General features: G+C 44.6%; 1 protein-coding gene across 3 annotated transcripts in view; it reads left to right on the top strand.

Annotated features, from left to right (window-relative positions):
- Positions 1 to 26,276, top strand: part of myo7aa (myosin VIIAa) — a 190,377-nt gene that overhangs the window by 13,830 nt on the left and 150,271 nt on the right. For 2 of the 3 annotated variants that reach the window (XM_043692430.1, XM_043692432.1), the window contains exons 2-7: positions 5,452 to 5,565; positions 10,687 to 10,839; positions 11,997 to 12,014; positions 14,872 to 15,056; positions 21,267 to 21,388; positions 22,811 to 22,953. In XM_043692430.1, coding sequence (XP_043548365.1) covers positions 5,452 to 5,565; positions 10,687 to 10,839; positions 11,997 to 12,014; positions 14,872 to 15,056; positions 21,267 to 21,388; positions 22,811 to 22,953 — 735 coding nt within the window. The remainder of the gene's footprint in view (positions 1 to 5,451; positions 5,566 to 10,686; positions 10,840 to 11,996; positions 12,015 to 14,871; positions 15,057 to 21,266; positions 21,389 to 22,810; positions 22,954 to 26,276) is intronic. The other variant, XM_043692431.1, reaches the window with a different exon arrangement.

Here is a 26,276-nt window from a genome sequence, read left to right as displayed (position 1 = left end):
TAGATCTGGTCTATCCTTTTCCATCACTATTTTAAAACAAATAGAATTTTGGGTCCCGGCCCCAAAGTGCTCCCCCACTGACACCTCAGTCACCTGCTCTGCCTTATTTCCCAAGAGTAGGTCATGTTTTGCACCTTCCCTAGTAGATACATCCACATACTGAATAAGAAAATTGTCTTGTACACACTTAATAAATTCTTCTCCATCTAAACCTTTAACATTATGGCAGTCCCAGTCTATGTTTGGAAAGTTAAAATCCCTTACCATAACCATCCTATTATTCTTACAGATAGCTGAGATCTCCTTACAAGTTTGTTTCTCAATTTCCCTCTGACTATTGGGGAGTCTATAATACAATCCCAATAAGATGATCATCCCTTTCTTATTTCTCAGTTCCACACAAATAACTTCCCTGGATGTCTTTCAGGGAATATCCTCCCTCAGTACAGCTGTATTGCTATCCCTTATTAAGAATGCCACTCCCCTTCGTCTCTTGCTTCCCCTTTCTATCCCTCCTGTAGCATCTGTATCCTGGAACATTAAGCTGCCAGTCCTGCCCATCCCTGAGCCATGTTTCTGTAATTGCTATGATATCCCAGTCCCATGTTCCTAACCATGCCCTGAGTTCATCTGCCTTCCCTGTTAGGCCCCTTGCATTGAAATAAATGCAGTTTAATTTATTAGTCCTACCTTGTCCCTGCCTGCCCTGACTTTGTTTTTTGTGTTTCTCAGCTGTACCCATCTCAAATCAATTTCTTTCCTCACTATCTCCCTGGGTTTCTCCGCCCCACCTTACTCGTTTAAATCCTCCCAAGCAGTTTGAGCAAATTTCCCTGCCAGTATATTAGTCCCCTTCCAATTTAGGTGCAATCCGTCCTTCTTGGACAGGTCACTTCTACCCCAAAAGAGATTCCAATGATCCAAAAATGTGAATCCTGCTCCTCAGCCATGCATTCCTTTGCTCTATTCCTGCCCTCACTAGCTCATAGCACTGGGAGTAATCCCAGATATTACGACCCTTGAGGACCTCCTTTTTTAAATTTCTGCCTAGCTCTCTGTAATCTCCTTTCAGAATCTCAACCTTTTCCCTTCCTATATCGTTGGTTCCAATGTGGACAATGACCTCCTGCTGGCCCTTCTCCCCTGTGAGGACATTCTGCACCCTCTGAGACATCCTTGATCCTGGCACCAGGGAAATAACACACCATTCTGCTTTTTCTCTGGCCAGAGAAACGCCTGTCTGTACCTCTGACTACAGAATCCCCTAACACAATTGATCTCTTGGAAGCCGACAAACCCCTCGTTGCATTAGAGCCAGTCTCAATACCAGAGACTTGGCTGTTCGTGCTACGTTCCCCTGAGACATTTTCCAAAACCGCATACCTGTTTGAAATGGGTATATCCACAAAAGACTCCTGCCCTAGGTGCCTACCTCTCTTACCCTTCCTGGAGTTAACCCATCTATGTGACTGTATCTGAGAGAAAGAATCCACTATACTCACTACTGCAGCCTTTCTCTTGGACAGACTTGAAACAACAATTAACTTATCTGATTCTGTGCTGTGAACTTCACCCAACAGTTCCTCCAAGATTAGTTGTGAAATTCACTGTTTGTTAATTTTCCCAGATGCACTCCGATGTCCAGCGACACATGAATTCAAAAACAGCAAAGGCAGTGTCTGTGCAGTGTCTGTCTGTGCAGTGTCTGTCTGTGCAGTGTCTGTCTGTGCAGTTTCCTCACCATGTGCTTCCTTTGTCTGCTCCTCTCCCTTTTTAAAACTGCTGTTATGACTTTTTTTCCCCCAAACTTCCAAACAATGCAACAGCATATATAACAGTAAAACCTAAAATACCTTTTTTTTTAAAAAGAAAAGGAGCAGCTCTTACAGCCAGAAATTTTTCCCATCCTCTATCTGGGTATCATGGTATATCTGAATTTTGGTGGCCTCCTACTTTGGTTACCCGAAAAACCACAGTTGAGTGAGAGACTTGAATTCTCCCATCAAAATTGGGCATTACTAGAAAGACTGACAATTGTTATCATCCCCAACTGCCCTTGGGTTGGAGAGGTAATTTTGGCACAATTAGTGAACCACATTTGCAAGCCACTCAATGAGGTTGTGGGTCTACTTATGGACTGCAGCAGCTCAAAAAGGCAGCACACCAACTTCTCAAGGGGCAACTGGGGCCCAGCCAGCGATGTCCTGTCCCACGAGTGAATAAACAAAAACTAAGGGCAATTATGATTCAAACCCATCACTGTGGATCCAAATCCAGACTAAGTCAGGACTTCATTCCTTCTAGGAAGTACATAAGAGGACCAGGCAGTTCTTGATCACCATCATTTTGAGACTAGCTTTTAATTCCTGATTTGTTCATGGAGCTTCAGTTCCACTGGCTGGTGTGCTGGGATTTGAACCTGTGTACCAGCCTGGGCCTCTGGATTACTGTTAGGCTAACTCTATCCCATGCTGATCTGGCTACTCCTACTCCCCTCCCATTGTCATAGCTCGAGTAGGAAGAAGTGTTCCACCTCAGCATGAGGATAAGGGGACCCTATCCTTCCCCCTACTCCTCTCTGTGAAGGGGGGACAAATTCATTGTCAGTCTATGTTTAAAAATCACACAATATCAGGCTTATTTGGTAGCACTATCTTTCTGAGCGCTGCTCCTTCATCAGGTGGTTCTCTGAAAGCTAGTGCTTTCAAATAAACCTGTTGCTCTATAACCTGGTGTTGAGTTGTTTTTTTAAACTTTGCCCATGCCAGTCCAGCACTGGCTCCGTCACATCATTGCCACCAGTCTAGCCACCCTGCTGTGATGAAGGGAGTTTAAACTTCCGTCCTAATGTTTAGAATCCGTGAAAGCTAATTGAGTATAGGTATTGCGATGTCATGTTGCAGCTGTACAAGACGGGGCGGCACGGTGGCACAGTGGTTAGCACTGCTGCCTCACAGCGCCAGAGACCCGGGTTCAATTCCTGCCTCAGGCGAGTGACTGTGTGGAGTTTGTACATTCTCCCCGTGTCTGCGTGGGTTTCCTCCGGGTGCTCCGGTTTCCTCCCACAGTCCAAAGATGTGCAGGTCAGGTGAATTGGCCATGCTAAATTGCCCGTAGTGTTAGGTGAAGGGGTAAGTGTAGGGGTATGGGTGGGTTGCGCTTGGGTGGGTCGGTGTGGACTTGTTGGGCCGAAGGGCCTGTTTCCACACTGTAGGTAATCTAATCTAAAGACATTGGTTAGGCCACTTTTGGAATACTGTGTTCAGTTCTGATCTCACTGCTATAGGGAGAATGTTGTGAAACTTGTAAGGGTTCAGAAAAGATTTACAAGGATGTTGCCAGGGTTTGAGCTCGGGAGAGGCTAAGTAGGCTGAGACTATTTTCCCTAGAGCATCAGAGGCTGAGGGATGACCTTATAGAGGTTTATAAAATCATGAGGGGCATGGATATGGTGAATAGCCAAGACTTTTTTTTTTTCCCCCAGGAAACACGAGTCCAGAATAGAGGGCATAGGTTTAGGGTGAGAGGGGAAAAATTTAAAAGGGACCGGAGGGACCACTTTTTCATGCAGAACATTGTGCACATATGGAATGAGCTGCCAGAGGAAGTGATGGAGGCTAGTACAATTACAGCATTTAAGTCATCTGGATGGGTACATGAATAGGAAGGGTTTAGAGGGATATGGGCCACGTGATGGCAAATTGGGCTAGATTAGATTAGGTTAGGATATCTGGTCGGTGTGGACAAGTTGGACTACAGAGGAACCTCAGTTATTCGAAGGACGCAGGTGGGGAATATTTCGTTTGGTTAATTGAATTCTGGATAATCTAATGCTGGGTGACCTAGTTTAGCCAACCATTGGGCCCTTGCGATCATCCCGGATAATCCGATATTTGGATAATTGCCATTTAATTGAGGTACCTTTGTAAAGGGTCTACTTTGTGCTGTACAATTCTATGACTGTGTGAAAAATCTTTTTTGAGGGTAATCCTGGATTACGCCTGAAACTAGATTTGTATTTATTTTAGTTGTTACTAGGCGATTTCTTCCTCTGTCTGTGTGTGCACACCCTGCCACACACTCCCTTCACGTTTTTCCATCCTCCCTCTTCCCTTATCACTCATCATTTCCCCCCCCCCAACCATGTTCATTGTCACCACTGCTTTCAATTCCAGACTTGATGAGTTTAATTTTAATTCCACAAGCTGTTGTGATGGGGCACTGTGACTGTACTAAACTATGGTACAAGCTGTTATTAGCACTGTGGAAATACCTATCTCAGTGAAATGCTGGGGCTCGGGAAGACTACACAGAAATTGAAGGAGTGCCAAATTGTGACAGCCTTCGAGTACAGGAAGATCTGGATGGGTTGGTCAGAGATAAATGGGATTCCATCCAGATAAGTGTGAGGTGATGAAGGATAAGCAAGACAAAAGAAAACATGAGTGGTAGAACCTTGGAAAGCACTAAGGATCAGAGGGACCTTTTTAATGTGGATGTGCACCAGTCCCTTAAGATATGAAGACAGTTAAATAACATGGTTACAAAGACACATTGTCTTTATTAGCCAAGGTATAGAGTTTGAGTGGGGAGGTGATGCTGGTCAGGTATAAGACATTGGTTAGGCCACAGCTAGAGTATATAGGCAATTCTGGACTCCATGTTAATAGGCGGGATGTGATAGCACTGGGGAGGGTGTAGAAGAGATTTACCAAGATATGGCCTGGACTGGAGAGTTTCAGTGATGGAAAGATTGGACAGACTAGGGTTGTTTTCCTTTTGAGCAGAGGAGATTGAGAGGGGACGTGGTTGAGATAGGCAATATTGTGTTCAATTCTGGTTGCCACATTACAGGAAGGATGTGGAGCTTTGGACAGGGTGCAGAAGAGGTTTACCAGGATACCCTCTCATCCAGGCAGTATGAGCTAAAGGAGAGGCTAGGAAAAAACTCATTGTTTTCTCCAGAGTGGTGGAGTCTGAAGGGAGACTTGATAGAAGTCTATAAAATTGAGATGCATAGATGAGGGTTGATGGTCAGAATCTTAATCCCAGAGTTGAAATGATTCTCACTAGGGGGCATCCAATTATACAGAGTGGTAGATGTCTGGAACACGCTATGGGTGACGGTGGAGGCAGATACGATACGGGTGTTTAGGGGACTTTTAGATAAGCACATGAGTAAGCAAGGATTGGAGGCAGAAGTGAGCAGTTTGATTAGGTACCCTGTTTAGAACAGCATGGTGGGCTGCAGGGCCTGTTCCTGTGTTGTACTGTTGTGTTCTATGATTAAAAAGGGAAACCTGGATTATTAAAGCTTGTTCTAGGCCTCGATAGCGATGTAACAATGTGGGCTGCACTCTTCACTGTAATTAATAATGGAGATTTAATTACAGATAAATCTTTCCCCCTCCAGTAACACAAGCTGACCATGAACCGTCTGTCTCTCTCCAGGGGGATTATGTCTGGTTGGATCTGAAGACTGGACGAGAGTTCGAAGTTCCTATCGGGGCAGTAGTGAAACTCTGTGACTCCGGACAAATTCAGGTTGTGGACGATGAAGGCAATGTGAGTATTCTGCCATCTGTTTACCGCCATGTCGTCATTCTGTTACAGTCTTCTATTCCTTCACACTGGTCAGTCTCTCTTACACCAGACTAATCAATTAATGTAGATTCAACACACTTCAAAATCTCAAGCAGATTTGGTTTTCAGATAAACTTATAAATTGTTCTGTAACTAAAACTTGGGAAGAGATCCTTTAGTCATAGAGGTGTACAGCACGGAAACAGACCCTTCAATCCAACTCATCCATGCCGACCAGCTAATCTAAATAAATCTATTGTCATTTGCCAGCACTTGTCCCTCTAAACCCTTACTGTTCATATACCCATCCAGATGCCTTTTTAAATGTTGTATTTGTATCAGCCTCCAATTCCTCTGGCAGCTAATTCCATACACACACCAGCCTCTGTATGAAAACATTGCCCCTTAGATCCCTTTTAAATCTTTCCGTGCTCTCTCACCCTAAACCTATGCCTTCTAGTTTTGGACTCCCCCACCCTGGGGAAAAGACCTTGGCCATTCACTCTATCCATGCCCCTCATGATTTTATAAACCTCTATAAGGTCACTCCCCTCAGCCTCCAATGCTCCAGGGAAAACAGCCCCAGTCTTTCATCCCTATAGCTCAAACTCTCCAACCCTGGCAAAACCCTTGTAAATCTTTTCTGAACGGTCTCCAGTTTCGCAGCATCCTTCCTATAGAAGGGAGACCCAGAATTTTATGTGCAGTCTACAACTGACCTAACCAATGTCCTGTCCAGCCACAATATGACCTTCCAACTTCGATACTCAATGCTCTGACCAATAAAGGTAAGCATACCAAATGCTGCCTTCACCACCCTGTCTACCTGGGAGTCCACTTTCAGGGAACAATGAGCCTGCACCCCAAGGTCACGAGCAGCTCAAGTATGCTGCTGGTAATATGGATGATCCTAGACCTTGGCTCATTTAGGTTTACAGCTGTTAAAGCAGTAACACAACTTTTTATATTTCCCTAAGGGAAAATATCATGAACCAAATGAAAACATTGACCCTGTAAATCAAAGTATTTATGAAGAAGCCAGGATGGTAACATTTTGAGGCTGTATATAATATGTAGGTGTGTTATATAGATGTCTGGATTGCATGATAGGATAACTTGTGGAAGAACTAAACTTGAGTGTGTTTTCAATAGTTTGTGCATTGGTCTCTTGTGATTTTTGGATCGATTGTTTGAATATTGGTTGCACTCAGAAAATGAAGGTGTGTATCTTTTGCGGGTTCTGTGCAAGGCTGGAGTGCTATGTGGTTTCTGGGTCTCCTCAACATTGCATCAGTTGGTGGTTTGACTTTATGGAATTTCTGCTCATTGCACACTGGGTACCTTTTATGGATAACCAGGATCCTTTGGTTGGATGTGTGACTCTGATATTCTGTCCCTTATTTGGATTTGGCAGTAATGCACCACTGTAACATCAGTCATGCACAATCCATTATTTTCCTTTTTGTTTTTCATGACATTTGTGCTATATTTCCAACCCAGGTCAGCTCAGTGGTTAGTACTGGTGCCTCACATCACCAGGATCGGAGTTTGATTCCAACCTCTGAGTTTGCATGTTCTCCCGGTGTCTGCGGCGTTTGCTCAGGTTTCCTCCCACAGTTAAAGATGTACAGGTTAGGGAGGGTTGGCCATGCTAAACTGCCCATAGTGTTGAGGGATGTGTAGGTTAGGTGGGTTAGCCATGGGAAATACGGGGTTACAGGGATGTGGTAAGTGTGAGTGGGATAGTCTTTGGAGGTCCGTGTGGATTTAATGGGCCGGGTGGCCTGCTTCCACACCTGTAGGGATTCTATTTCTGAACTTAGAAGGATAAAGGTTGGGCAACATTTACCCTAGCTTACCTTCCAGATGTGATCTTTGGTTCTGGTAGGTCTATATCCTTCATTTAGTGGCGAACTCCATTTGCTCAGTAGGATGTGATGTTGTGAGGGTGCCACTTGGTGTATTCCACATTTTGCATAAAAGGTCTGTCTGTAATGTGGCCCATTGCCAAGTGTGGTCCCTGAACAGGACAGAGTCAAGGAGTGTGGTGCTGGAAAAGCACAGCCAGTGCATCCGAGGAGCAGGAGAGTTGAAGTTTCAAGCCAGAAGCTCTTATCGGGATTCCCAATGAAGAGCTTGATGCTTGAAACTTCAACTCTCCTGCTCCTCAGATGCTGCCTGACCTGCTGTGCTTTTCCAGTGCCTCACCCTTTGACTCTGATCTCCAGCATCTGCAGTCCTCGCTTTCTCCTATTGTACAGGATAGGATGAATATTTTACTCGTTGAATCTGCCACACATTGTTCTTGAACTATCTGACAGTTGGAAATTTGGATAATTACATGGGGCATAGATGAAAACCACCACCATGTACCATGAATAAAGCTGTTACTATCTTTCAGGGACTGACCGAGCCTTGGGGGGCGTGTACAGAGTCGAGAGTGTGCCGCTGGGAAAGCCCAGCAGTCAGGCAGCATCCGAGTAGAATTGACATTTTGAGCAAAGGAATTCCTGATGGATGGCTTATGCCTGAATTCTCCTGCTCCTCAGATGTTGCCTGACCTGTGCTTTTCCACTACCACACTCTAGACTCTGATCTGCAGTCCTCACTTTCTCCGGGGTGTGTACAGATTCTTGGTGTTGATGAGGTTAGTGACTCTCGCTCGCCTTGTATCTTCTCAGTGTCTCCTCATTACCATTGTCATTGATCACTTGCCCAGTATACAGGATCCCGTGCCAGGTATTGTGTTCCCTCGATGGCCATATGTCTGTACTACAGCTGTGATAGTTCGCCCTGGCCAAGAGCATTGATTGCAAGCACGTGTTTAGAAATTTATAAACCATCCCTTTTACACATTCCCATCTCATGAGATAGTTTGTTCATCCCTGTCTGGCCAAAAGTATCTGACAGCGCCTGGCACCTCTTGTATCGTGTCTGGCCATCTTTCTCCAATAATATTTCAAAATGTTTTCAGTCGTGGCTTGATAACTGTTTATTTCCAGAGTTGGTTGTATTGGTGTTCAGTAAAAGTCATCAGATTGACCCTTTTTTTTTTTTAGTGTGTTTTCCACCCCAGTGTCCATATTGACTCCTTGTAAATCTAATGGAGTATTGGCATTCTTACTGGGATTTGGTAATCAGTTCACAGTGGCAGTTTGGGTATCAGGTTTATAGCAAATGCCAAAGTTACATCCCTGTCCTTTTTTCCAAAGATTTGTTGTAGTATTGGTGATACATTTGTCAGTGGTTTGTGTGGCCAATCATTTCCATTTTCAATCAGTTTCCAAGGTGAAACATTTGGTGATAAAATGGCTTTAAGTGGTGTGTTTACCCCTCTTGGGGAGATTTTAAGGCAGAGGTACCATTGTGTTTATCAAAAACTCCTAAAGTAAACAACTTGTGAAGCCTTAGAATGTGTGTATTTTTCTTTAAAATGTTGCAACAATAGAAGCAGCCTGGCTGGGTGGGGTCAAGCTCCCATAGAACCAGGGATTTTAGTTTTTACTTTCAGCAGTTGTTGCTGGGGTCTCAGCAGGATTTGGAAGCTGCAGTCCATCTCTCCCTACTACACTGTCCCTCTGGGGTTTTTCTCTACATTTTCCTCTCTGTTATAGCTAAAAGCTGGGGGGGGGTTTCTCTGCTGCTAGAGTTGCAGGTGAGAAAATCTGCATTCTGAATTCACCTTTTTGCCAAGTGTGTGTTTGGAATGGAACTATATTGGAACAGTTAATTAATAGTTAATAATCTGTTACTCTAAGTTTACTCTTTTTTTTGCTGCATTTTAGTGTTTGAAAAAATGTATTTGCTTTTAAATATGGTAGTTTGACCAAATGAATTGCATTTGGAATGCAACATCTTACATCTACCTTTTCAAAATAAGAAAAGGTTAGGGTCCAGGCTATCTTCTGAATATTGAGGGGACTTGGTCTGGTCCATAACAATTTTGCTTCTCCAACAGGTCCATATAGAACCTTGTCACATTGAGGGCCAGAGCAAGTATTTCCCACTCTGATGGAATAATTGGATTGTACTTGTGATAGACTTTTGCATTGAAATGCTATTGGTTCAACATTGAATGATGTACCTTCCAGCTCTTGCTAAAACCCTTGAGCAAGCACTGAGCAAGCAGGAGGATGGCTGTATATCCATTAGAACTTAGCCAGAGCTCCACAGTTGCCATTACCTCTGACCCCATGGCCTTACCTTGGGGAAGTGCTGCCAGAGAATAATAGGACTAATGTCTAAGGCAGTTCTTTGCCTGCTGTATGCAATGTCAGACTGGTGTCTGTGTCTGAGGCTAATGCTGCTGTTTCTGAATGTGAAAAATGTTCCATTTACCCTTAAGCCCCCTGAGCATCAACATGTGCTAATTAATCAACATGACAAATTGTAAGAGATCTACTTGAACTTCCACAAGTACAATGTTACATAAACAAAAATGTCCTCCATATTAATTAATGCTTAGTTGTTGCCCAATCATTCTAATGGTCATAACATTTTTCCCATTTTTGCGTTGCCATTATACTGTTTCCTGTGACTGAAGAGACCGTCTTAGTCTTAGAGCAGGAATATAATCTATTTTTCTGTAAGAGCCTCAGAAATGTAGTGAGCTCAGATGAGATCCTAGGGTGGGGGAGTTTAAAACTAGAGGCATAGGTTTAGGGTGAGAGGGGAACGATTTAAAAGGGACCTGAGGGGCAACTTTTCATACAGAGGAGTGTGTGTGTATATAGAATGAGCTGCCAGAGGAAGTGGTGGAGGCTGGTACAATTGCAACATTTTAAGAAGCATTTGGATGGGTATATGAATAGGAAGGGTTTGGAGGGATATGGGCCAAATGCTGGCAAATGGGCTAGGTCAGATTGGAATGCCTGATCAGAAGGATCTGTTTCTGTGCTGTACATCTCAAACTCTGTAGGACGTTGTTACATTGCTAAAGACCTGTGATGCTTTCTTTTAATCTGAGTGTACAAAGTCACTGCTAATTATTTTAACCATTGATGCAGGTAGGAATTGGCTGTGTCATTTATTTCTTTGTCCAAGTGAAGCAATAGTGTAAACGCAGACTCTTTCTGTTGTCTGTTTCCCTCCCGGACCTCCCAGGAGCACTGGATTTCCCCTCAGAATGCCACCAATATTAAGCCAATGCATCCAACGTCCATCCATGGGGTGGAAGATATGATCCGCCTGGGAGACTTGAACGAAGCTGGAATTCTGCGTAACCTCCTCATCCGGTATAGGGAGCATTTAATTTATGTGAGTATGAACCAGCATCCTACAGTTTCTTGAGAGCAGTGAACAGATGAGTGTGGGCTTTTTAAGATGCATTTCTGTTTGAGGTATGAGATGTGCTCATTGGATTGGCAAATGGATGAACAAACCATTCTATTCTCACAGACAAAGAGCTAACATGCTTGCCCATTACAATGCCTGACCATCTTGATAATTAAATTACTCCTTGCCATTTCCATAAACCATTGCAAATGCTTAACCTATGGAAGGCTGGATCCTTTTGAGTTATTTGATTCCTATATGTTTAATACGCTAACGTTGGATTCAATTCCCACACCAGCCCACGAAGGTCCCACTTTTTTGCAATACTGTATCTTGAGTAAAATATGGTGATCCTCTGGTTAAACTCGCCATCAGTCATTCTTCTCTCTCTGAGAGCGCAACCTCTTACAGTCCTTCTGAGATGGTGCCAACTTTACCAATTTCTTTCACGTTGTTTCCATGGAGCTGCTTACACAGTAGGACTATGCTGACATTAATGAGTAGCTCCCCAGTATCTGCGTTTCATAAAAGGTTGTATGCCAGTGGCAAGAGGTACTTGGAATGAAGGTACTTTGAGTTGACCCTGCTATTGGAGGCTTCGTGAAGTCTTCCTTGCCACCGAGAGTATTCTGTTGGGCAAACGCATCTAAATTGTACAAATGATGTGAGCTGAGTTGGTCTATCAACCTTCGCTGGGACTTCTCTGGGCCTTGGAAGACAGGCCTCCACCCCTCTAGTTGCTTGGATTGGTTCCAGGGGAAGCCACTGGAGCCATGCACCAAGCGGTTTGGTCTTTGGTGTGGCTTGGGAGAGTTGGGAGGGGGTGGGGATTGTTGTGTGTGGCCGAGGAACTGCTGCTTTTTGGCTCCCTACTTATTGTAGCTGTGATGCTTGAAAAATAGATGGAGTGATCCTAACTCTCCTTTTGGTTCCTCTGCATTTGGTCGTCTTTTATTTTCTGTGTTGTGACACTTTTTTTTTGTTTTTTGCATTGACTGACTGCTTTGGGATATCCTGAAGACATGAATGGCGCTATATAAATGTTTGAAAACAAAACTTTATTTCAAAACTGTGCCCTTTTTTTATTTGTACCTGTTTCCCGGCCTTTGCTTTTAATCTGTTGCCTACTTTTTCTGCAGACAAACTGTGGAGGGAGGGTAAGTAATCGCTATGAACACCAACTCCAACTTAAGTATAACACGTTACGACACACACAATTGTTCACCTCCATCTTCAAAGGCTGCACTCTGCATGGCTCAAACTTGGTATTGGGTTTCCCATCTCATTAAGAGCACCTCTTTTATGTTGTCATCGGTGCATTATATAACCATTTTCATTCTATAAGTGACTTCCTCCTGTTCCTGTGTAATTTGATTCATGCTATCAGTGTCCTGTTTCGGTGTCAGGTCATCTTGGTCGGTGTTGGCTGTTAATAAGAAACTTGACAAATGTTGCATTTGCTGAATTTTATTTTAATAATCCATCAAGTGGTGATTTTGGCTTGGGGACAGGGATTGTTGTTAATTCTATTTAACGTAGATTACAGATGTCTCGGTGTAGCCAGGACTCGTGTCGGTTCTTGACTCCAGATGTTGGGAGATAATCTGATGGCACGACTAAGGATGAGGAGCTATCCTACGTAGGAACAGGAGTAGGCCATTCGGTCCTTCAGGCCTGCTCCATCATTCTGGCTAATCATCCAACTCCATCCCCTATTCCCACTTTTCCCACAGCCTCTTTATTCCTTAGCTTTAAGAACTACATCTAACTCCGTTTTGTTTTGTCCTGGGGTGATGAGAGAATTCCGTGTCAGTGGTTCTGGAGGATATCTATGAAAGGCATTTGAGATATTAGCCGAGCTAGCTGCTGTGAAATGTATATCCTTACCTCATCAACAACAATCCTGGCTAGATTTTTTTCAAATCAAATCCAACCTGTTCAGCGATGTTAAGATATACCTCTGGAGCAGCAGGGACTGCTGGTCTAGAGGTAACAAAATGATATTACCACACCAGAGCTCCCTATAATCCAATCTATACTGGGCACCTTTTTAATATGGTAAACAGTCCAAGGCGCACAGGAAATGTGCATATTGAGCAGCAGTGGCGTGCTTGCACAGATGATGATTGAGATGGAGGAGCAAACTTGAAGGGTCATTAAATCAGATGTCCAGCACCGAAACATTCCCTTCTGTCCACATCATCCATGCCAACCAGATATCCTACTTTAATCTAGTCCCATTTGCCAGCATTTGGCCCATATCCCCTCTTAAACTCTTCCTATTTGTGTGTCCATCCAGATGCCTTTTTAAATTTGTAATTGTACCAGCCTCCACTTCCTCTGGCAACTCATTCCATACACGCACCATCCTCTGAGTGAAAGTGTTATCCCTTTAGGTCCCTTTTTATATCTTTCCCCTCTCACCTTAAACCTCTAGTTTTGGGCTCCCTTACCCTGGGGAAAAGATCATGACTACTCACCCAATCCATGCCCCTCATGATTTTATAAACCTCCTCTTCGTTCAGCCCTCAGCCTCTGATGCTCCAGCCTTTTCAGCCTCCCCCTATAGGTCAAATCCTCCCAACCCTGGCAACATCCTTAGAAATATTTTCTGAAGTCTTTGAGGTTCTCAACATCTGTCCAATAGCAGCAATTCCTGGCTGTTCAGCAATGACACGCACTCACTTTTGCAGTCAAGTGTAGCCCTGGAAGGTTTTTGGTTGTATGGAATGGGAACTGCGGTCCCATAAGGATCGGTACTGGGAGCTCTCTTCATGGCTATTATCAACAATTTATTTCCACACAAATAACTGAAGTATTGCATTAGGTGCGAAACGCAAGGAAGTGGTGTATTTCCATATGAAGATGAGTCTATACAGTCAGAGTATTTTAAAAAAAAAAAAAATAAGCACTGGGCTATGTTTTTGAGAGAGGCAGAATTGAAAAGTAGGAAGGTTTCTTAAACTGGTTGGTGTGTAGTATGGGTTAGAGTCCACCCAAAGTATTGCATCCAATTCTGGTCACTGTGTTAGAATCTACAGAGCCACTGTAGAAGGTGAGCTGGGGACGTGAGGGAAAATGGATTTACAAACTTGATGCCATTTTTTAAAAAATTCCCCCTCCAGAGTGTGGGTGTCATTGGCTGGGCCAGTATTTATTGGCTGTCCCTAGTTGCCCTTGAAGGTAGTGGTGAGCTGCCTCCCTTGTCAATGTACTATAGGAAGTCTTCACAATTACGAGGCTATGGGCCAAGTGCTGGAAAAGGGGATTAGACTAGTTAGATGGCTGTTTTTGATGGGCCGAAGGCTGCATTTTTTTTTCTGTGCTGTGGACTTCTAATGGCAGTGCCTCTGGGGAGGGAGTTCCAGGATTTTGACCCAGTAACACTGAAGGAATGGTGATATGTTTCCGGTGAAGAGGACAAACCGGCTGGGTCACTTCTTTTTGAAAAGTGGAAGGCTGAGATGGCACTAATGAAGTTTTGATGGTGGATACAGATCGTTCCTGCTCTCAGGAATGAGTGAAACATGAGACCATCAAGGAGGAAACTCAAAGTGCTTCTTCGCCCAGAATCTGGTGAGACAGTGATACCTTGTTACTGGCAACTCAGGCAGACAGACGCAGATGTGTTTAAGGACTGGGCAGATAGCCCTACAAGGGGAATGGAGAGGCGTGAGTTACACTGATCACATTGGAGAGCTGTTTTTAAACCATTCAGCCCAAATCTGCTCTCCAACTAAACTGGGAAAGCGAAACATGCTGGGTGTAGGGGGATTCTCTGCAGGAGCAGTGTGTGTGACTGGGATTGGAAGAGCTAGATGACTTATCCCATGGTAAGTTGCTCCGATTTAGTGCACCACGTGGTCAATTCCTGCCCCTCCTTCAATCACTGCCAAATTGAGCAGTTGCTTTCAGTGTTTTTCTGTGGAATTGAATTTGTTGAGTTTTCTCTTCCAGCGTAGCTACCTCAGTTAGCCGACTTGCTAACGTTACCATGGTGCCTCTCCTTTTCAGACGTACACAGGCTCAATCCTGGTTGCAGTGAATCCCTACCAGCTGCTGCCAATCTACACGGCTGAACAAATCCGGTATTACACCAACCGAAAGATCGGTGAAATGCCACCGCACATCTTTGCCATTGCTGATAACTGCTACTTCAACATGCAGCGAGCTAACAAGGACCAGTGCTGTATCATCAGGTCAGTAAAGACCGCACCCCGATCACTCCACATTGCCACTTCTCGCCGCCTCCTGTTTTATCAATCACAAATCGCTGGGAATTGGAAACTAAAGGGCAGCACGGTGCCTCAGTGGTTAGCACTGCTGCCTCACAGCGCTAGGGACCCGGGTTCAATTCCAGTCTCTGGCAACTGTCTGTATGGAGTTTGCACATTCTTATCGTGACTGCGACTTATCAGAGTGCTTCGGTTTCCTCCCACAGTCCAAAGGTGCACAGGTTAGGTGGATTGGCCATGCTAAATTGGCCCATAGTGTTCAAGGGTATGTAGGTTAGGTGCAATTAGTCAGGGGAAATGGAGGCTAGTACAATTGCAACATTTTTAGAAGGCATCTGGATGGGTATATGAATAGAAAGCATTTGGAGAGATATGGGCCAGCTCCAGGCAAGTGGAACTAAATTGGGTTGGGATATCTAGTTGGCGTGTTGGACTGAAGGGTCTGTTTCCGTGCTGTGTATATCTATGACTCCACTGAAGGTATCATCATATGAAATGTGAGTAGCCAATGAGAGCTAAGAAGATGTCACTGGACTAGACGTTCAATCCTGGCTACATCTTTTGCCATTGACCAGCAAAGAGGAACAGTGCATGGAACCTTCTCCCTTTCTGGTGACCTCAACTGTCATATTGAGAGAGCTTTATTTGATGGTTTACAGGAAAACCATAGACCAGGAGTAGGAATCGGCCACTCTGTCATCCAGTGTGATCATGGTTGGTCATTCTATCCCCTGTTCCCACTGTCTCCCCATACTCTTTTTAGATCGCTTTATCCCCAAGTGCTCTATCCAGTCCCTTATTGAAATAAATAGTGTTGACCCTTCATGCTTTCTGTGGTAGTAAATTCCATGGGTTAGGTTTGTGGATGTCGAAGCTTTCTGGTGGATAGTGGGTGGCCAGGTGAATGGTGGTTGATGGTGAGTTATGTTGAGTTATGCTGGTAACCCTGGGTGCTACAGCAGAGTTTACACACTAACCATTCCTGTTAGTAAGTGGTGCTTATCCATACATATTGGTGTCAGGTGTTTGTCTCATGTCCAGGACAGTGTAAATCAACCCATTACAAGTTTAAAACTTCTCCCAAGGCAACTGCAACTCCTGGAGTCACATCAGGACTTTCTCAGGGTTCCAACTTACAGCAGCAACTTAGTGTTCAGCGTGTCGCCCCTTCCCAGTACAGCCAGACTTATTCCAGGTTCTTATGAAAGGTCACAACCTGAAATGTTAACTGTGTAGGTGAGAGAGAGAGAGACAGCTTCAGCCTGCACTGCCCAGTATTGCCAATCACACTGTTTCTGATTTTATATCCTCTGCTTTTTGCCCTGTTGGAGAAACAGACTTGGTAACAGCCAAGGGAATGCGAAGAAGGTTCTGACACTTTGGTTACACCTCGCTCAGGGTAACATGCTAGAATTGCGAGCCCCACTATCCTAGACTCACGAATGTTAAAGATTTTATCAAAGTTCACAAAATGGACGTAGGTTTGCTTGCTGAGCTGGAAGATTCCTTTTCATACATTTTTGTCACCCTACTAGGTAATGTCTTCAGTAGACCTCTGGGTGAAGCACTGCTGATGATTCCTGCTTTCTATTTATCTGTTTGGGTTTCTTTAGGTTGGTGATGTCATTTCCTGTTCTTTTTCTGAGGGGATGGTAGATGGGGTCTAACTCTGTGTTTTAGTTTCAGTTGGAATACCATGCTTCGAGGAATTCTCATGCTTGTCTCTATTTGGCTTGTCCTAGCATAAATGTGTTGACCCAGTTGAAGTGGTGTCCTTCCTTATCTGTGTGTAAGGATACTAGTGAGAGAGGGTCATGTCGTTTTGTGAGGGAGGACAATGTCATCCACAAAATGACATGACCCTCTCTCACTAGTATCCTTACATACAGATAAAGAAGGACACCACTTCAACTGGGACAACACATTCATCCTAGGACAAGCCAAACAGAGACACGCACAAGAATTCCTAGAAGCATGACATTCCAACCGAAACTCTATCGACAAACATATTGACTTGGACCCCATTTACTCTACCCTGAGAAAAAGAACAGGAAATGACATCACCAGCCCAAAGAAACCCAAACAGATAAATAGAAAGCAGGAATCATCAGCAGTGCTTCACCCAGAGGCCCACTGATGTTTCCTAGTAAGGTGACAAAATGTCTGAAAATGAACCTTCCAGCTCAGCGAGCAAACCTACATCCAGAACCTTAACCCGAGCTACAAATCTTCTCAAAACTCGCTAAGTTCTCAAAATCCCCAATTTTTCCGTCTGATCAACTGCAGTTAACAATAAACATGAACCAGGTTTCTGTACTTATCAGCACTGACAACTTATTTTTCAAGAAATTTAATTGCTTCTGTGTAGTCAGAACCTGTGAACTGTTGGTCATAAAACTCTACTACGCAAAACTCTTAATCCCCTCCTCATCCGTTTTTCACACTAGTCTCTCGAACTCCTGATACAAAAAGTCTTCCTCATCTGGCACCCAATCCTGATGCTCCCAGGCAAAGCATGTATTGTGGACAAGTTGAGATATCGACAGATGGGCACATGGAGGGAGACAGTGCCAGAGGGAGGTAGACAAAACAGCACAAGTGTGATGGATGGAGGGGATATCTTGAAGCAGCATTTCAAAAGTTCCCAGTCCTTGGATTCCTTCACTTTCCCAAATCCTTCAGTCCATTGACTTCTCCACAGGAGGCATCGAGGGCTTCACAAATCCTATTAACTCTGGCTTCATTGGTTAAACTGCAGGAGCTGGTGGTCAAAAATAAACCTGCCTTCTTTAACTCCTGGATATTCTCACCGCAGGGAGAGAGTGAGGCATGCTCCACCTCCCTTTTAGAGGTCCCAAGACTTCTCTTTATATTGTTCACACCCACAAGCTGTCCAGCTAGGAGTACGCTCTCCTTTTGGTTCCTGCAACGAGCAGATGGCCTTCAGATTGTGGCGTAATGAGCAGTTATGGCTGCGTAAACAACCTGTTGCTGATAACTAATCTTACTTTGTACAAGGATCACCCCCTCTCCTCCTCCACCACCCACCACCACCAGGAGCTGGACAGTCACCTCTTCCACTACCCCCACCATATCCCTGCCCCTGCTTCCCCTCCACCCCAATCCCAACAGCTTGCATGTGATTTAAGTTCCAGTAAATGTTTTTTTTTCAAAAGTACAGTGAGTTCTTCCTTATTCCTTTGTTCTTTTTAAAAAAAAAAATCCTTTTTTTCAGTTCAGAAACAAAAGCAAAGTGAAATAAACCAAATACGGTCTTTATAGTTCGTTTAAAAAAAAAAACTGTTGACTCCAAATCTAAAGTGATTGTAAGTGGCCATTATTCTTGGCCATTGGGAAGAATCAAGATTGAAGCACATTGGGTTTGGATTTATTTCTGCCCAAACACCAAGGAGTAAGGCACACATTGATCTCTCAATTTGTCCACCATACATGTTTTGCCTGCGAGCATCAGGATTGAGTGCTAGATGAGGAAGACTTTTTTTGTTTCAGAAGCTAGAGAGACTGGTGTCAAAACTAAATATATAGCCTTGTCTCCTCTACAATGCTTTATTGCAATGTTTCCGTTATTGTGGTACCTGATCCTTGGTAGGATCTAGCCTGCAGCAGGAATACAGCGGAAAATCATCCGTTTCTACAATTGTGTGGTCTTTGTGTAAAGAGTAACTAAAATTCTATCCACTGAACAGACAGTTGGGAATGGAGTACTGTTATACTACCCTGTTGCTGGATTCAAACAGGTTCCCTACCATTATCAATTATTGGTCCGTCTGTGATTTAGGAAGGGATGGTCCTTAAATGATTTGCCTCGCCTGTAAAGTCATAAGAAAATGGAACAGAATTGGGCCAACTGGCCCCTTGAGCCTGTTCTGCCCTTTTAATAGGATCATGTCTGATCCGCCATTCTTCCTGTCCGCTTTCCTCCTCTTCCTGTCACCCTTGGTCCCTCGACTGATCAAGAATCTCTGTCTTAGCCTTAAATATTCACAAGGATTCTGCCCCCACAGCTCTCTATGGCAAGGAGTTCCAAAGACACATATCCTCCTCTTCTCCATCTTGGTGCCCCTTCATTCGGAGACTACACCCTCTGGTCCTGGACTCTCCCATGAAGGGAAACCTCCTCTCAGCATTGACCCTGTCAAGCTCCTTGAGAATCTGGGATGTTTCAACGTGATCACCGCTCATTCTTCTAAACCCCACTGAGTAAAACACCAACCTGTTGAGCCTTTGGTCAGAAGACAATCCTGCCATTCCGGGGATCATTGTTCTGAATTTGGATGATGCGTGTCCCAGGGATCAACCTAGTGAACTGCCTCTGACGAAATAATATCTTTCCTTAGATAAGACCATAAGATGCAGGAGTAGAAGCAAGGCCATTCGGCCCATCGAGTCCACTCCACCATTCAATCATGGCTGATGGGCATTTTGATTCCACTTATCTGGAATCTCCCCGTAGCCCTTAATTCTTTGCGAGATCAAGGATTTATCAATCTCTGCCTTGAAGACACCAAACATCTCTGCCTCCACTGCATTCCGTGGCAATGAATTCCACAGGCCCACCACACTCTGGCTGAAGAAATGTCGTCTCATTTCCATTCTAAATTGACCCCCTCTGATTCTAAGGCTGCGCCCATGGATCCTAGTATCCCTGCCGAACGGAAACAACTTCCCAGCATCCACCCTCTCCAAGCCATGTATTATCTTCTAAGTTTCTATTGGATCTCCCCTCCATCTTCTAAACTCCAATGAATACAATCCCAGGATCCTCAGCCGATCATATGTTAGGCCTACCATTCCAGGCGAGACACGGGAAAATAAAGGTCCAAATCTGCTCCCTATGCCTCAGATGGGATCTCACCAGCACCTTGTACATTTGCAGTAAGATTTCCTTACTCCTATACTCTGACCCTGTTGAAATAAGGGCCCATGTTCCATTACCCTTCCTGATTACTTGCTGTCCATGTGCTAGCTTTTTCTGTTTTGTGCACAAGTCCCTTTTGCCACTTACCTCCATTTACGTAATATTATGTTCTTCTGTTCTCCCTTCTACATTCACATTTTTCCACATTATACTCTAGTTGCCAACTTACTGAACCTATCTATATCTCTAAAATGCTTGTAACCGCCTCGCAGCTTGCCTTTCCATCTACTTTTGTGCCAACTGCAGGTTTGGCTGTAATACATTTGTTTCCTTCCTCGCAGTCATGAACATGATGCCATTCCACTGTTGTCCTGCATTAATTGGGATTGCGAAGCTGCAGTCCCAATCTGATCTCTGTGGCACTTGAGGTGCTGGAAGGTCAGAATTGAAAAGGGTGGCGCTGGAAAAGCGCAGCAGGTCAGATAGCATCCAAGGAAGCAGGCAAGTCAACGTTTCAAGGATAAGCCCGTTCATCAGCGATACAATTAAAACAAGTTGACTGGTGTGAAGGGTTTTTATAAGCTAAAGATTGTCCTTTTCTAAGACACAAGAAATAATGAGAGCTGACCCTAATACGTGATATGGGGAGAAGCAGGACTTCTGAATTTGTGAATGCTCCTCTGTATCACTGGACCAAGGATTCAGGTGGGTCTCCTGTGACCAACATTGCTAGTGAGACAAATCTGGAAGCCCCACTGTAGTAATGTCAGTTACCCACCCACCCCCATTTGTAGTAGCGTCAACTCTTTTTTTTTTTCTTCCCCACCATTGTAGTAGCATCAGCGCTTCCCCCACTGTAGGGCATCAGCGCTTCCCCCATTGTACGACGTCAGCTCTCCCTGGTTTAGCTGTGACCAAGGGAGGGACATGTCCAGGCTCTCAATTGGGTTGGAATTCTGACAGGACAATGTACAGGAGATTTTCACATTTTTCCATCCTGTCTCTACCTGTCCCAGATCTTTTGTTCAATTTCCATCCCTCTTCCCTTGTCCAGGGTCCTGCTCCGATGCCATATCCCTCACCTATTCTGTTACTGAGCGTGGGCAGCATAAATACAGTACAAACCATGTGGGTGTGTTCTGATGAGGTTTGACTCCTTTGATACTTTTGTACTGATATTGTAAGGGGATATAAATGAGTGTTAGGAGTTTATTATCCAAGTTTGGCTAAAGGCAAGAGGTAGAATGCAAATGTAATCGGTGTTGTGATTTTTGTTTATTTTTTTTCCTTTTTAGTGGTGAGTCCGGGGCTGGGAAAACTGAGAGCACCAAACTGATCCTACAATTCCTGGCAGCTATTAGTGGGCAGCATTCCTGGATTGAGCAGCAGGTCCTTGAAGCAAATCCCATTCTGGAAGGTGAGCTGGGCAAACCGAGTCGAGGTCCTGAGCTCTGAAGCATGCGGTATCCAGCAGAGAATGCAGCTAGGCGCAACGGGAGTGACTTTTTACACAACTTGTATGGTTTAGCAGCCCCGACAGTTAAATGTCGAATCACTTGTTTATCTTTGATATATCCTGCCCTACTGTGAACTGAATAACACCCAGCGTTGTTCTTCTCGTTCACACGTGGGACATCAGCATCTCTGGCTGGTCTAGCATTTAATTCCCATCCTTAGTTGCCCCTCTTGAGAAGGTGGGGGTGAGCTGCTGTCTTGAACCGTTGCAGTCCATGTGCTGTAGGTGCACCCATAATGCCCTTAGGGAGGGAATGCCAGGATTTTGACCCTGCGACGGTGAAGGAATGGCGATATATTTCCTAGTCAGAATAGTGAGTGACTTGGAGGGGATCCTGCAGGAGGTGGTGTCCCCATGTATCTGCTACCCTTCTCCTTCTAGATGGTAGTGGTCGTGGGTCTAGAAGATGCTGTCTAAGGGTGGATTTCTGCAGTGTCTTGCAGATAATAGACACTGCTGCTCCTGAGTGTCAGTGTTGGAGGGAGTGGATACTCTGGATTCTTTTGCATATCAAAGAACTTGATAAGGTATTGGAGGAGGTTAGCACAAGTTTGGACGATAAAATCAGGTTTGTTTTTTTTTGTAAGGATGAGAGAAGAGTGGAGAGTTCAGGAAGTTAATTCCAAAACTTCCAGATAGCTGAAGGCACGGCCAACATTGGGTCTAATGTGATGGGGGTGGGGAGTGACAAAGGACAGAATTGAAGGAACATGAGAGATTACGAGGCTGGGAGAGGCTGTGGAAGTACAGAGGACAGAACAAGACCATAGAGGGACTTTGATCTTGGGCTCAAGCTATGGAAGTACTTATGATTTGAAGTTGTTGAATTTGATGCTACGTATAAGAGATTGTATGCAACATGAGTAATTAAAAGATAAGGTGCAGTGGAACTTCAGTAGAATACAAGAGATGAAAATGGGACAGGGTTATTCATGGTAGTACTTGGGCACTGAACACTGTTGTACAACAGAACAATTGTCGATCTCTCTCTTTTTTAGTCTTTCCCATACGGAATGGACTGCCTGGGGTTCTGTCTCGCTCTGGCCTGCAGTTGGTTTGAATGAATAAATGAAATTCCTTTATTGTCACTCCAGGACAGGAATACAGTGAAACTTTTTTACAATGGCTGCATTTAATGGTGCCATAGAGTAAAAAAGGGTATGGTGTTATACAAAAGATTAAAAGGAAATCAGTAGCATTTGCTATTGTCTGAGGATAAGTTAGAAATAAGGTAGTTATAATATTGTGAAAAGGATTTACAATACAGTCCAGTAAAGAATTTGAAACATCAGCTCAGCACTTGCTTATTATTTGGTTCCACAGCATTTGGGAATGCGAAGACTATCCGGAATGATAATTCTAGCCGTTTTGGGAAGTATATCGACATCCACTTTAACAAGAGGGGTGCCATTGAGGGAGCCAAGATTGAACAGTACCTGCTGGAGAAATCTCGAGTCTGTAGACAGGTAATTCTTATGACAGGAAGCTCAACGTCCTTTAGCATCTTTTGCAGAAGGAGGAATGGGTATATCTAATCGAGTGATCACGTGCAAGAATGGAAGGCTTTGCCTTTTTTTTATAAAATGCTGCCTTTACTTGTACATCATGAGTGAAAATAACTAGGAATACAATGATGACTCACTCAAATATTGGAGCTCGGAGTGAACTTTATTTGTATCTGTGATTATAGATTTAAAAAGGGCAACAGGGTGGCTCAGTGGTTAGCACCGCTCCCTTGCAGCGCCAGGGACCCGTGTTCAATTCCACTGTCTGGCAACTGTGTGTGTGGAGTTTGCACATTCTCTCTGTGTCTGCGTGGGTTTTCTCTGGTTTCCTTCCACAGTCCAGAGACCTATGGATGAGGTGGATCAACCATAAATTGTCCCAGAGCTGTGCAGGCCAGCTGGATTAGCCATGGGAAATGCAGCATTACAGGGGTAAGGTAGGGGGGGTGGATCTGGGTGCGATGCTCTTTGGAGAGTTGATTTGGTCTTGATGGGCCGAATGGCCTGCTTCCACACTGTAGGGGTCCTATGGTTTTGGGGAAAAATTAAAGCAGTTACGCAAAATAATTACAGGTTAATAAATTAATGAACCATCATTTAGGGATTGAAAAGTGAAAACAGCAACTTAGCTAGCTGATAACTTTGCTAATATCTAGCTGGGGAAGTGTATAAAATGCCATTTCTGTGTGTAGCCAAAGCATTTTCCTCCCCTCTGTCATCCAGACAGCCCTCCACTGCACCACCTCCATTCCCCAGTCCACTGCTCCAAATACCCAGCTGAATTGAGCTATTTGGACAGGCATGCCAAGTGGCTGCCCTTGTGATTTGGTTCTGTTCTTCACCTGCTAGTCAGTCAGGCTGTTGTCTTAGACCTTTTTTAATATTTCAGTTATAGCGTGGATCCCTTTCCAGCATCACCTCCCACCCCTCATTCCTATTCTCCCCACTCTACGCTGTTCCCTATTTTGGGACCGGAGTGTTAGTTTAAAAAATGCACTGTCCTACAAGGCATCTTTGAAAATGTAATGTCTGACTTTGTTTACAGGCTTTTGTTTAAGGCATTGATAAACTTGGATCCACACTGAATTTTGGAACACCTTTTTACACTTCACTGTCCCTTGCTATGTTTTGTATTTGCTGTATCTCTGCACTTTATCACAGTTGAAGACCTGGTCTTCTGAAACTAACCCATCAGATTGTCTTGCTGGCCCGTGTTATTTGTTTTTTTGTTTCTCATGATTTAGTGTTTGTTTTTGCACCTCCTCTTGCCAGGTTTTATTTGAGGGAAACTGCACCAGTGATGCTTTCTCAGTCCAGGGATTCACTTCAAAGGCATGATGGCCAGCATCCACAGAATCTCTGAATTATTGTGGTGGCAGGGGGAGGCCATTTCAGCCCATCAGCTTGAATACCTGGCCTGGCATATACCAAACTTTTTCTGATCCTGATGAAGAGCTTTTGCCCGAAATGTAGATTCTCCTGCTCCACGGATGCTGCCTGACCGGCTGTGTTTTTCCAGTATCACACTCTCGACTCTGATCACCAGTGTCTGCACTTTTTTGCCTACCAGCCTTTGTCTTTTCCTCCTATCTCTGTATGCTATTACTTTCCACAAAAACATCTAATTCCCTTTTTTAAAATGCCTCAGTTGTGCCTTTTGCCACATTTTCCTCCCCTCTGTCTTCCAGACAGCCCTCCACTGCACCACCTCCATTCCCCAGTCCACTGCTCCAAGCCCCCACTCCACTCCCCCAAATGCAATAAAGACAGTCCCCCTTGTCCTCACCTACCACCCTCACCAGTCTCCGCATCCAACTCATCATCCATAAACATTTCCACCAGCTACAACTAGACCTCACCACCAAGAACATCTTCCCCTCCCCACCCCCTCTGCCTTCCGCAAGGACTGTTCCCAATGACATTCCTTGGTTTGCGCCACTATCCCAACTGACCCTGCCCAAACCCCTAGGCACCTTCTCCTGCCATCAGAAAAGATGCAAAACGTGTGGGTACACCACCCCTCTCCCCTCAATCCAGGGTCCTAAACAGTCCTTCCAGGTGAGACAGAGGCCCACCTGTCTCTTTTCAAATCAAGTTTACTGCATCAGGTGCTCCCAATGTGGTCTTCTCTACATCGGGGAGACCGAACGTAAACTCGGGGAAAGGTCCACCAAGCATCACAGCTGGGCCCGTAGGGACCTCCCAGTCACCGCACACTTCAATTCCCCCAACCAATCCCTTTCGGGCATGACCATCCTCCATTGCTGCAACGAACCAAACCGCCAATTGAATGAATAACACCTCATCTTCCACCTGGGCAGCCTACAACCCAGAGGACTGGACGTTTGATTTCTCCAAATTCAAATAACCGCCCTTCCCATGCCCCGCCCCCTTCCATTGCTCTCTGCCACTAACCGGATTCATTCCTGATTGAAGAGCTTTTGCCCGAAACATCGAATTTTTTTTTTCCCTGCTCCTCAGATGCTGCCTGACCTGCTGTGCTTTTCCAGCATCACTTTATCTTTACACATTCCTCCCATTGATCAACCAGGTCATATCCTCCACCTATCCCCACTTCACCATAAGACATAGGAGCAGAAGTAAGGCCATTCGGCCCATCGAGTCCACTCCGCCATTCAATCATGGCTAATGGGCGTTTCAACTCCACTTACCCGCATTCTCCCCGTATCCCTTAATTCCTTGTGACATCAAGAATTTATCGATCTCTGCCTTGAAGACATTTAGCGTCCCGGTATCCACTGCACTCTGCGGCAATGAATTCCACAGGCCCACCACTCTCTGGCCGAAGAAATGTCTCGCATTTCTGTTCTGAATTTACCCCCTCTAATTCTAAGGCTGTGTCCACGGGTCCTAGCCTCCTCGCCTAACGGAAACAATTTCCTAGCGTCCACCGTCTCCAAGCCATGTATTATCTTGTAAATTTCTATTAGATCTCCCCTTAATCTTCTAAACTCCAATGAATACAATCCCAGGATCCTCAGTTGTTCCTCATATGTTAGACCTACCATTCCAGGGATCATTTGTGTGAATCTCCGCTGGACACGCTCCAGTGCCAGTATGTCCCTCCTGAGGTGTGGGGACCAAAACTGGACACAGTACTCCAAATAGGGCCTAACCAGAGCTTTATAAAGTCTCAGTAGCATATCGCTGCTTTTATATTCCAACCCTCTTGCGATAAATGACGACATTGCATTCGCTTTCTTAATCACGGACTCAACCTGCATGTTTACCTTTAGAGAATCCTCAACTAGCACTCCCAGATC

This window comes from Chiloscyllium plagiosum, chromosome 6 (assembly GCF_004010195.1).
Source record: "Chiloscyllium plagiosum isolate BGI_BamShark_2017 chromosome 6, ASM401019v2, whole genome shotgun sequence".
NCBI classification, from domain to species: Eukaryota; Metazoa; Chordata; class Chondrichthyes; order Orectolobiformes; family Hemiscylliidae; genus Chiloscyllium; species Chiloscyllium plagiosum.
This window is presented reverse-complemented; position numbering and strand designations above follow the sequence as displayed.